General features: G+C 27.9%; 1 protein-coding gene across 1 annotated transcript; it reads right to left on the reverse strand.

Moving 5' to 3' along the window:
- Positions 1-8,964: 8,964 nt before the first annotated feature.
- On the reverse strand, positions 8,965-10,602 carry LOC100199794 (iodotyrosine deiodinase-like). The gene is made up of 5 exons (XM_065806182.1): positions 10,432-10,602; positions 10,129-10,299; positions 9,778-9,990; positions 9,605-9,673; positions 8,965-9,462 (listed from the first exon to the last, which is right to left on the reverse strand). Exons 2-5 carry the CDS (start codon positions 10,229-10,231, stop codon positions 9,029-9,031), a joined length of 819 nt encoding a protein of 272 aa, XP_065662254.1. The 5' UTR covers positions 10,232-10,299; positions 10,432-10,602; the 3' UTR covers positions 8,965-9,028.
- Between the last annotated feature and the right edge of the window lie 2,425 nt (positions 10,603-13,027).

Below are 13,027 nucleotides of genomic sequence, written 5' to 3' on the forward strand. Positions count from 1 at the left end.
TTTCAATTAGCTATTTGTATATTCAAACACTTTATTTACTGAGAGAAGAGACTATAGATTCAAGTGCTATAAAATAATTCTACTACCAAAAGCGAGGTCAATTCAAAAACTTAAACTCAAATTTGGTCATGAATTATTTTATTAGACTTGGTGAGTGTTTATTTATTAACAACTTAACACCATATTATTAGAACTGTATGCACAGAAAAAATAAATGCTTAAGCTTTAAATGTTTTGACTAAATATTCCAAAATCGAAATCTGGCTTTATTTTGCAATGCAATGAATTTATTGGCTTAGGAAAATAAGTTTCTAAAACAAGAACTCCTAGGTTTAAAAATGTACTCTTTTAACAGCTAATCCCCCTTTTAACTACATTTTTCATAACTTTGCGAAAAGTGCGGTTTGCTTTCAGACCTCAATAAAGTCTGTTTTAGCTATCCTTAAACAATTAAGTAAGGTTTTTTTGTTTTTATAATGGTAAAACAATGGGTATATTTGAGAATAACTATCAGAAATAAATTTTTCTGATTTTTTTTTTGATAAAAAGTAACATCAAATTACTTGAATTCAGCCAACTTCATCATTTGTCGCGTTTTTTTTAAACTTAAAGAAGTTTTTTTACTAATGCATTAAATGTCGTAAGATGAAACATTTTATTGGTGTTTTTATTCTTTTTACAAAACAAAATTATCTTTGTTATTTTAAAAGTTATAGAAGTTTTAGTAACACCCCTTAAGTCAATATTTTCAAAAAATAACAAGAAGCCGTTAAGCTCGGTTTGAAACAGCCGTGTCAAAATCCAAAATATGATGCTGTGAATGATGAAACAAATGTCTGCAAAATTTTTGGAATTCCTCCTCAAACCCTTATTAGGAAGCAGATAAAAAAGCTTATTGAGAAACTAGCTGCTTTTAAAGATGATAATTTAGAAAAATCGAGTATTGATGTTGATGAAAATATAATGGCTGTCGTTAGAAATGAAGAATCACAAGTTCGAGCCTCCCTGTCATGAAGAGAAAAGTTACAATAACAAATTGCACAAAGCATGAAAGCTATCAAATCAGAAATACAAACTTCAAATTTAATGTCAATAATAAAGAAAGAAATGCACCTGTTTGAAAATGGTGGAAACCGGGGGCATAATTTGGAATTAGTATACCAATATTTGTTATCTATTCCACCGACGAGCATCAAACCTGAGCGGGCATTTTCTGCAGCTGGGTATTTGGGAAGTAAAATAAGGAGTAGGCTAATTGACCAAACCTTAGATGCTCCACTATTCTTCCGGGCATATTTTCAGACAAAAAAAGAAAGTTTGTAAATAAAATATGCATTTAATATGAATTGTTTTTTTGTTTTACATTTATTATTTAGCTACCATTTATTTATAAATATAAAATAAAGATTTTCTTTAATTTTTGTTACTCGATATTAATAAACAACTTATTTTGTTATTTTTTACAAAGTAGCTTGTTGCTACAGCTGCTACATCGGTAGCCAAATTTAAGACAATTTATGTTTACAAATTTATTTTGAAATTTGGATTGTTTAGTGACTTTAGTCAAATGCACTTTAAATGTTCAAATGTTATTTACATATCCAATTATTTGATGAAGATTATTCTGTAAAGTCTGTAATCTTAAAACATAATATGGAAGGTACCGTATATGTATTTCTGCATCATTTTAAGATCTTTATATACACCAGCTGCCTATTACACAATTGAAACAATTTAAGGCGCCATAGAAAATTAATTTAAGTTATTAAGGCATAATGAAATTAAATAAAACATCAAAATAATGACATCAAAAAGTATATTCAAATATGCAGTATTAACTTCTGTTTTTTAGCAAATACCTCACATTATATATAATCCTGGGATCCCGGGATTTTAACTTCTTCAATTCCGAAATCCCGGGATCGTAAATCAAGCCCGGGATTGCAATCCCTAATTATAACTGAAAATCAAAACTTTTTGTTACCCCCTCCCTCCTTTAAAAGAACTATAGGCCCCCTTAATATCAAAATTGTGGTTACGGCTCTGCATATACATATGAAACACATTATATTAAAAAAAAAAAATCCATGCATAATTTTTTTTCAGATATAAACATTAAAATAGTTGCATGCAAAAATATAACAGGAACTTTCATTAAAGCTATCAAGAAAGACTGTAATTTTACTGTCCTATATAATCTTCATCTAAAACATGCACAAAAATAAACAGGTTTGGAGAAAAAATAATTAATTTGATAATGAACAAAGTAAGCAAATTCAAAGAGAAAACTGATACACTATTTTGTTGATGTACGAATTTATTATTATGTCAAATTTTACGTGACATAAAAGTTTTATAACAGCTCTACGTCATAAAAAATTAAAAATGGCTCGTATTATTCATATTTAGTAAAAGATTATATTTAGGTGATAAATGTATACTTATTTATTTGAAATGTACTAAATTGAAAATTATAAATTATTGATATCCTTAATCTTTTTATTATATTTAAACAAGAAGGAACGTTTGAGTTGTTTTATATTAATAGAGCTTTATAAACAATTCATACAGCAGTTGCATAATTTTAGACTACTAAATAAAATGTCTAAATATTTTTAAATATTAAAACGATTGCAAAACTTTAATGCCTGATCTTAGGATTATAAAAAAAAATATTTTTATATTTAAATGAAACTCTAATTGCTAGGTACCGTACAGTTATATTTTAAACCTTTCAGCATACTGCAGAGGTAGTTAAGAATTGAAACATACGTATTTTGAAAAAAAAGTGTTCATATTAATAATACGTTTACTTTGTTAAACAATGTAACATTGTTACATTGTTTGCAAACAGTGTAACATTTTGAAAACATTGGAATGTATAAGTATAAAAATAACACTTTATGGCATTTAATGTTTGTATTTTTGTTTTATTTGAACAATTAAAATAATATTGAATGTTATTTTTTTGTTTGTTTGTTTAAAATATATCAAAAATACAAACATTAATTGCCATAGAATGTTATTTTTAAACTTATATATTGCAACGTTTTTAAAATGTTACACTGTTTAATTGTAAAGTAAACAAAAATTGGCACTATATCTAATTAAAGATGATTAAACTTATTTTTGCTTTAAAATAAGTTAAATCATTTTTACAAAATCATTATTCTTTTTGAATCTGTCAAAATATCTTTATGTAAGTATTATTGTTTAAAAAATCGGTTGTAACAAAATCCCCGTTCACTGAATTACTGGTGATAAGGTGCCGAGTCGTGCATAAACACATGCCCTTTATTAAAATTCTTGAATCTGGAGCAGGAGTCTGTTTTCCAGTACTCTCTCGTACTGATCCTGTTTCATAGTCCCTTTCACGAAGTAGAGGCAACCATAACCTTGGCTGAGATAATAGATTATATTATTACGTTCACAGGATATTTAACCTTTTTCTACCAAACAGTACTAATGAAATTTTTCTTTTGGGCGTTATTGGACAAATGAGTTTTTGTCCACCAAATTTAAAATATTGAATTGTAATGCAAACTTGCAAAATATTACCAAATTTATAAAGATATAATTTTTCTAAACTAAACTGTCTAGTACTAACAGGGTTCTTTCAATATTACAAGCCATTTACTCTACTCCAGTTTAGTACAATAGTTGTGTTCTGGTATTTTCTAGTAAATTACAGTAGCAATTTTTTTTTATGGCGTTAGTTAAACGTGGTTTTTTGGTTAGACGATAACCCATTAAATTCTCTTAAACTATCCGTCTCCGGACCGTCCTTTTGACGACGTTGATTTCTTCATCGTTTATTATCCTAATTAGATGAGTCAGACTTTTTTCTATTTTTTAAGGAAGATGTCCCTGGTTTTACGGTTATAACGTGGAGTATTGGTCCTTTCTCTGCCACTTTTTTGAACGTGGTCACTTTGGAGAGCATTATTAAATATTTCCTTTTATGGTGACTTTTCGAAAAAGCACTTGACTGCATCAATGTTCTGTTTGCTTTGTTTATGCTTCTGTATAGAACGCTATTCAAGTGATCAGTTTTTAAATCCAGTTTTGAAATTGAATATTGAAAAAGCAAGCAGAAGAAACAGCCATGCAGCTGTGGCGCAGTGGGCTCAGAATCTAGAGGTCCGACGTTTGACGCCGGTTTTATCCAATAAGCGAAATTGGTAAAGAAAGAAGCATGAACTTCTTATTCCTCTAAAAATCCAAACTTTCTAATCCCCAATTATAAACTATTTTTTTATGAAAGAAAAGCAAACAAAAGAGGAGGTGGAATAATAACCTACATTCGTAATGACCCAATTGATAAAGTTACAAACAATCTCTCGATTTCCGATACTGACAGTGAGGTCTTTACAGTAGTATTAATAATTAATGATACTACAAAAATCTTTCAAATTACATGAAACAAATATATATTAAAAACAACTCTGAACAAAAAAGGCAATTTTGTATCGGTGACTTAAATATAAATTATTGTAACCATTATCACCATACAAATAACAAAAGTATTTTTTGACGATATGATTCAACATTACGTGTTCCTAATTATAAACAAGCCCACCCGGGTAACTTTTACTTCAACTACAAGTATTAACAATATATTGACAAATTTAATTTAAGACACATCTTTAAAAGCAGGAATAATTAAAATGAATATATCTGACCACTTTCCTATTTATTTCTCACTTTCCTCCACATATTTCAACATGCAAAAAAAAACAATAACCATAAATAAAAATATTCAAAAGAAGCATTAATAAATCTTCTTCCCAAAAATTTAAAGACCCGCTGGTTAGAATTTCTATTTATTTCGTCATTTTACACATTTTACAATGTTATCTATAAATTTAAACAAATATATATAATTACAAGCTGACTGGGGCAAGTAGAAGTCAAAATGACTTATCATCAAGCTCCTTTGTGAAATACAAAAAAAATACAATTAAATTTTACATCTTCCAATGTTACATAAAAGAGTGAAATTAATAAGTTTAAAAAAAAAAAAAAAAATTTGGTTAGAAATTTTAGAAGGTTAAAAAAGAACTTAAAGTTAAAAAAAGAACTTAAAGTTAAAAAAAGAAGAAATTTAAGATAAAGTTAAAATATGAAATAACAAATAAAAAATTACAAACCTGTACATATTCGTATACATATGTAAATTGGTCAAAAGTATATAACGAATCTAGCCTCGGTCACACAAACTCTGCTTAAAATAAATTCAAAAGTCATTTTCCTAAATCTTTATAATAAACATTTTCCAAAAGTTATAAAAGAAATGAAAGCAAAATACTTGACCACTCCTTGGATTAGCAGAAGAATATGAAAATTATCAAAGCAAAAACAAAAACTATACATAAAATACCCTAAAAAATAGAATCGAAGATAACTTATCGAAGTATAAGCAATATAAAAATCTATTTGAAAAAATTAAAAGAAAATTAAAATTTTTTATTTTATTCCAAGCAAATTCAATAATTCAAGGGAGATAATAAAAAAACCTAGGAAATTATGAAAGAAGTAATTGGTAAAAATAAAATAAACTCAAACCAACTACCTCCAAAAATCCTCTTAAATGAAAAAGAATTTAATAATAAAAAAGTTATTTCTGAAGAATTTAACAAACACTTTAAAAGTATCGATTCTAAACTTGCTTCTAAAATTCAACCTACAAGTTTTTCATTTGAAAGTTACATTAAGAACTCTGATTGCTCTCTTGTTTTCAAGGGTTTAGAATACGAAGAACTTGAAAATGCAATAAAAACATAAAAAAATAAAAAATAAAAGTCGAGGTATTGATGATATCTCAACCAATGTATTTTTGAATGTTCTTCCTGAAATAATTAAACCCATTTTCCAAATATTCAACTCCTCAATTATTACAGGAACTGTACCCGATAATCTAAAAATAGTTAAAATAGTACTATTCTCCTGGGAGTTTTTCTCCTTGACTAACTACAGACCTATATCAATTTTTCCCGTATTATCAAAACTCCTTAAACGAATGATTTACAACCGTCTATATAGGTACCTAATTACAAACAATATCCTAAATGAAAACCAATATGGTTTTCAAACACAGCACTCTACAGAGTATGCTAGCTTAGACCTCGCTAATAGGATTTGTGAATCATTCAATGAAAATAAAATCGTTTTAAGTGTTTTTATAGATTATAAAGCGTTTGATACAGCAGACCACAAAATTCTTCTGAAAAATTGGAAAAATATGGACTAAAAATCAAACACTGCAATGGTTCAAAAGTTACCTTTATAATAGACAACAGTGTATTATTACAGATGAAAATTACCATACAAAGTTGTTTAAATTAAAATGTGGTGTCCGCCAAGGTTTGATTCTTGTTGCTCTTTTGTTTCTATCTATATAAATGACCTTCAAAAAGTATCTAATAAACTCGAACTTATAATGTTTGCAGACAATACAAATTTATTTTACTCTTTAAAAAGCATCCATGATCTGTATAAAAGTACAAACAAAGAACTTAAAAAACTAAATATATGGTTTAGAGCTAATAAATTGTCACTATACACTGAAAAAACAAAGCACACCTTATTTCACTCAAAACAGCAAAGAAACACATTACCAACAACTCTACCCCTGCTAAAAGTAGAAAATATAATCATTGAAAGAACTCAGGAAACTAAATTTTTAGGAGTTGTAATTGATGAAAATATATCTTGGAAAGCTTGCATAATATATGCATTAAATACTAAAATATCAAAAAAAACACAGGTCTACTTTGTAAAGCAAGACCTTTTCTTTGAAATATAATGTAATGTAAATGTAAACGAAATATTTTTCCAGTGGATGGTAAATAAATATCTTAGTTTCTCCTTCGAATTTCATCACTTTACAACTTGAAAGAAAAATAGTTCAAAGATCAGTACCTTAAATTGTTCTTAGTCACTTTTTAGAATTTTTCAAAATTTTTGTCTGCAACATTTTGATCAGGAATTTCTTTTATAGAAATCCAGTAGCTTTGCGTTTCTATAAAATCCCTCCACAAGGCTATAAAATCCCTCCACAAGGCTATAAAATCCCTCCACAAGGCTGGGTCAAATTGACATATTGAACTAAAATCCCTCCACAAGGCTGGGTCAAATTGACATATTGAACTAAAATCCCTCCACAAGGCTGGGTCAATTTGACATATTGAACTAAAACAAAAAAAATAACTGTGCAGTTTAATCCGCAATAAATATTAATACATTTAACAATAAAAACAACAACAACAAAAAAAAAAAATAACATTATATTAAATAAAAAATTAAACAAAATAATAAAAATAGTATAATATTATTTTATTATTGTTATTATTGTTGTTGTTATCGTTATTATTATTACTATTATTATTATTATTATTGTAATTATTGTTATTAATATTATTATTACTATTATCAAATATTAAATAAAGATAAATAACATGTTATTGCATTGTTTTTGTTATATCAATTAAAAATGCAACTTCTGTTTAATATTAATTCCTGTTTGAAAAACTTTATATTACTGTTTTAGGAAAGTTTAAATTAAATATGCATATTATTCTTATACAAAAAATAATTTAAGAATAAGAGAAGAGAGGGAAGAAAAAAAATAGAGAGAAGAAAATGAAGAATAAAAGAAAGAGAGATTGGTTGAAAAAACTTAATTGACTCTTTTTTTGTAATTAGTTTGTTTACAAGTTTTGAATTAAAATCAAATCAAATAAATAAAAAATAATAAAAGCTAATAAAATAAAATTTATTATATTTTTGAAATTATAAATTTTTAATCAATTATTCAAAAATTTTAATTGTGGAAATTGTAAACTTAATAGCAAGCCGTGACATAGCATAACAGAGCATAAGCAGTAGTAACAGAGCAAAAACAGTAGTAACAGAGCAAAAAAGTGGTAACAGATTATAAGTTGGCTTTTCACAAAAAATACGTTTATACTCATACTTATTTGCACCTTTGCTATTTTTCAAAAAATTTAGGTTCCTTCCCAACATTGAGTCACTATATTTCTTTTTCTATAATTCTCTTCTCATTTCTTTTATTTCCTCTTTCTATATTTCTTACTATATTTCTCACTATATTTTTCACTATATTTTTCACTATATTTCTCTTTCTCTTTTCAATAATACCACAATGGGCATTGCTCTAAAGAGCTAACGTCTCTTGTCCCATCTACTAAAATTCTTTCTCGTTTTACTCGTCATTCTACCTCATCCTTTAACTCTGGCTGTTCCTAAGTGCTCTAAAAATTCTAATTCGACCATTTTTTTCCCTCAAACATCAGTTCATTGAAATTTGCTTCCTTCATTTTGTTTTTCTGATTCATACAATTTGCAATCTTTTAAATCGTCCGTCAATTGTTGACAGACGTCTTGTTCTATAAACTTCATCTTTTCTCTTTCAGTAACTTCCTACTCTAATCTAATAGTGGCTTCTTGCAGTCTTTTTGGAAGTGAAGGTTGTTGAAAACAAAAACAAAAAAAAAATATATATATATATATATATATAAATATTTCCTTAGCTTTCATTATCTTTTCTACCTCAAGGAGTATTTTTTTTGTGACAAGGAATATGCAATTTTGAACTCTAATGCTTGAATAATGTTATTTTAACCCATTTTGCTTGCATTTTTTTAAAACAAAGCCCAGTCACTCACTATGACAAGATAGATGTAATAATATTGATTATCTCTCGTTGTTTAAAGCGGAAAAAATAAGCATTAATGAAAAGTTAGTCTTTGCAGGTACACAAAAGTTGCACACAAAAACATCTACTTTTTCTGGGTTGGTTTTTGTAATTTTTAATTTAAAGTTGTTTTTTGCAATTTTTTACAACCGCAAAATCTTTTCCACATAATAACACAATTAAATTTTGAAACTAAAATACAATCTTAATTTAAATTTTTGTACTCGACTAAATTACACAAAAAAAACTTTTAGGTGTGAAAAAATATATATTATAACTAAAATATTTTTAAAGAATTTCATTAAAGTTTCATCAATCAAACTTGATCATTATTTCATTGAGCGGTTTTCTCTTTAAGTTAGGTACTTGACAATTTTTTGATGGATAACCCACTGGAAGAAGTATAACAATTTTTTCGTTTGGGCCACGACCAACTAGATTACGAAGCTTTGATCCAGCATTAAGCGGTGTAGATGTAAGAGCAACCAGTCCGGCATTCTGGATTGCTGCTAAAAGAAACCCACAACTTATTGATGTACTGATTTCATTATAATAATGTGTTTTTTTTTGACCATCCTCTGTAATACCATATGTTTGTTTGAATACTAAAATCAAATAAGGCGCCTCAGTAAGGTATTCTTTTACCCAATTTGTCTTTAGAGGTTTTAAATCGTCTACCCATTTTTGGCCCATTCTTTGCTTATAATTGAGTTCCTCTTCTTCTTCAATTATCTCTCGTACTTTTGCTAATAATGAAATAAAAAATGATAATAATAATAAATAAGTCTGTTTTTTATATGAAAAAATGAATTTTATATAGAGCTTTTTTCACTCAGTTTTACTCACATTTCCTTTTTGGATTTAACATGCTTTAAACAAAACAATCACCTTTCAATAGCTTATTTTTTATAACAACAAATGTCCAAGGTTCAGTGTGAGCTCCACTTGGCGATGTTCCTTAAATGAAAATCAAACATACACCAATAAAAGCTAATTACTTTTTCTCTATTTTATCATTCGTCGTTTTAGATTGTTATTGACAAAGTAATTATAACCTTTACCTGCTGTTCGAATAATATTGTCAATTACTTCATCAGGAATATCTTCGTTACTAAAAAATCGAACCGATCTTCTGGCATTCATACTTAAATAAAAGTCGTTACTTCGTTTTATCATTTCCTCTTCTGAAAACCTAGACGGATGATATGGTATAAAATCTTCTTTCGGGAATAAATCAGCTGTAGGATGCGATTCACGCTTTTTTGATTCATCTTCTGATTTTAAATCAAAGTTAAAACTATTAACATTATTTTAAAAATCTGATAACTTATTTTATTTACATATAAATATTTTTATTTACATATAAAAAAATTCTAAATAATAGCTTATCATAATGAAAAGCTTTTACTTACTACCACGTTTAGATTCCGTAATTTTTAGGTAAACTAAGTGAATGAGCATGACAAGTATACCAACTAATAATCCATAACTAACTCCAGAAAGATTATCAAACATCTTTAATAAAATTTTTATTTTAGCGTCAATTTCAAAAACGTTACTCTAGTAGAATTCTCGCCACGCCACTATTCAAAAATATAAAACTTGTCTAAACAAATTCTTTCGAAAAGAAACATTTCATTTATTAATCATAATTAAAAAAAAAAATCAACTATTGAAAAAAAAAGTTTGCGAATCTTAACAAAATAAGTAACCACCTAAAACGTTTAACAAAAAATTTAAACGAATGCGCACTCCATTTAATGACCTACCACATTCAATATTGATGCAATATTCGTTAAAAATCAAGTATTATTAGTTTCTATTCTCAACTTTATTATACAAACAAAAACATCAAATAACATCTTCAAACGTAAATATTTAAAAGTTGGCGTCAACAAAGTAAAAACGTTTTAATCTCGAATGATGTTTTTGTGTAGATTATTTTGCAGAACAAATGTCAAGAACTCAGGTGATTTAAGGGAAATTAAAAAATATTCAAACCCGTAAGCTGGTGGTAGAAAGAAAATTTCCACAAGTCCCCGCAAACACTTTATAGCGGAATTTCAGTGGACCTATATAGGCATTTTGAGCGGTCCACTGTAGTTTTTTTTTAGATAAGTAGGCTAATAAAGTCACTTCTTATCCACAACAATAAAAATAAAACAGCTTGATAACTTCATATGAAATATTATCAGCTAAATCCTTCGCTAAAAGTTCATCTTTCACAGTTTTTACCTTGTTCATACCTTGACACACAATGAAAAAGTTGCAACCCTTATGGTCCAGCTTGTACTTAAATTTGTCTTAAAGTTTGATTTTACACGTTTGTATTTAAGTTTAATTTTTTAACGTTTTGCTTTAGTTTGAAATGTTTTAACTTTCACAAGGTATATAAATGTTAATATGTTTAAATTTACTTAAATAACGTTTACAATATACCAATAGTATAATAATCATACAAGTAAAAATCACTTAAAAAGTTTAGAAACTACTAAGTTTTTGAAAAAGAAAACTCCAATTTTAAAGTCATTTGTTTTAGTGCACGGTGTTCTGGATCCTCTTAAACAAGGAATCGTTGAATTTTGTTTTACAGCTTGTTTCTTAGCCAGTCTTCTAACAAACTTATGACATTTCGTACCAATTCCTCCATTTGTATCCAAAACAATTGGTGTCATACTGCCATGTTCAACTTCACAAACTTCAACTTCACGAACTCGTTCTGTACAAAACATGATACAGATTAAATATTTATTTGCATTCACAATTACATAGGATATTTTGTCAAAATTATATCGTAGGCGTAGTTCATCTCAAAATTCTTTCTTGTTTAAAACAAAACGTTGCTTTTCAAGATTTTAACCAATTACAGGTATACCCAGTCCTCCATCTCCTGGAGTTAATGTAAAAGGTTTTATTACCGTTATTCTCAAAAGGCAATATGATTACATATAAGGTTGGGAACATCAAACAAAAAATCATTTCGTCTATAGGTGCTAGATATTGTTTAATATTTGAAATAGTTCTGAGAAATTTAATAATTATCAATTGAAATCCTTTTGCAAAAGCTATAAAAGTGGCTTGCGGTTAAAGCGGCCTGTGGTTGTGTCTTTGATACTTACCATTTTTTTAATTTTTTTTTTATTTAGCCACTTTGCTTCACTTTGATTGAAAAGTTTGTCTTTAAAATTTTAAAAATAATTACTGAATCCATATTTTGCATACCCGTTATAGTTATGTGGATCCATTTACCAAAAACTATAACACACTCTGCTCTAGGAACTTTACAATTAGCCAGCATTTTGATTGGTTTACAAATTAGTCGTGTTTACATCCTTCGTTAAAAAGAAGTTAGTAGCAGCTACGTTTTTTATTCTTCTACTTGCTACAACATTGTTTGCTAAACACACCTGTTTAGCTTGTGATTTACAAGTAGGTACTCAATGATTGTCGTGGTGTTAAAAGAGTACCAGAAATTTAAATTTTTTAAGCCGTTATACAGGACTGATATTATAGAAAAAGAGGGGACCTTAGAACGTTTATTAAACTTTTTTTATAAACCAAAACTTTTTTAATTTTAATTAATTTTGTTAAATAAAGTAGTTATAACTTTATAAAAGCTAAAAAACTTTACATATTTAAAATTGAAACTTTTGCATATTTTACATAAATTAACAAACTTTAAATAAAATTCTTAAAAATCTTTTCAAGCAACAAAAACTTTTAAAAAAAGTACATTTAAGCAGAGATAAATCACAACTTTATTGAATGCTGAAACAAATTCATTCCGCGCGCCCACTCTATACCAATCAAACACAGGCAGCCTTTGCTGACCAACGAACTTCCTTTGTTAACCAAACTAAAAAAAAGCTTTGGTACCTTAACCACAACAGCAAATGAAAAATTGTTCTTCTTGTCAGAGAGTACAATTTCAGTCGAAACCTCGTCAAAAAAGCTTCCAACATTGCGATTAGAGAATTCAAGCACAAAATAGCCAACGAGTAATGGAACCCTAAACGTCTCTACGCTAAGGGTTTCATTAGTCGTTAACACCAAACGCGCCGTCAGCAAACAAATGACTTATATATGCTCACTCTTTAGGGAATAAAGCAACGACCAAGCATTTATTGCCAATATACCAAAAAATTAGTTCCAATCAGTATTCACGGTTGAACCGTCAGATCAATTTTTAGGCATAACCGCTTTAATATTCTCCTTTATCTTTACTAATGGTTCCATTAACAAACACTTATCTACTCTCCACGCCAGCAATTCAACTGGGGGTAACCATATAAACTCATTTCTGCTTAAAGA

The sequence above is a fragment of the Hydra vulgaris genome, chromosome 09 (genome assembly GCF_038396675.1).
Source record: "Hydra vulgaris chromosome 09, alternate assembly HydraT2T_AEP".
In the NCBI taxonomy this organism is placed as follows: Eukaryota; Metazoa; Cnidaria; class Hydrozoa; order Anthoathecata; family Hydridae; genus Hydra; species Hydra vulgaris.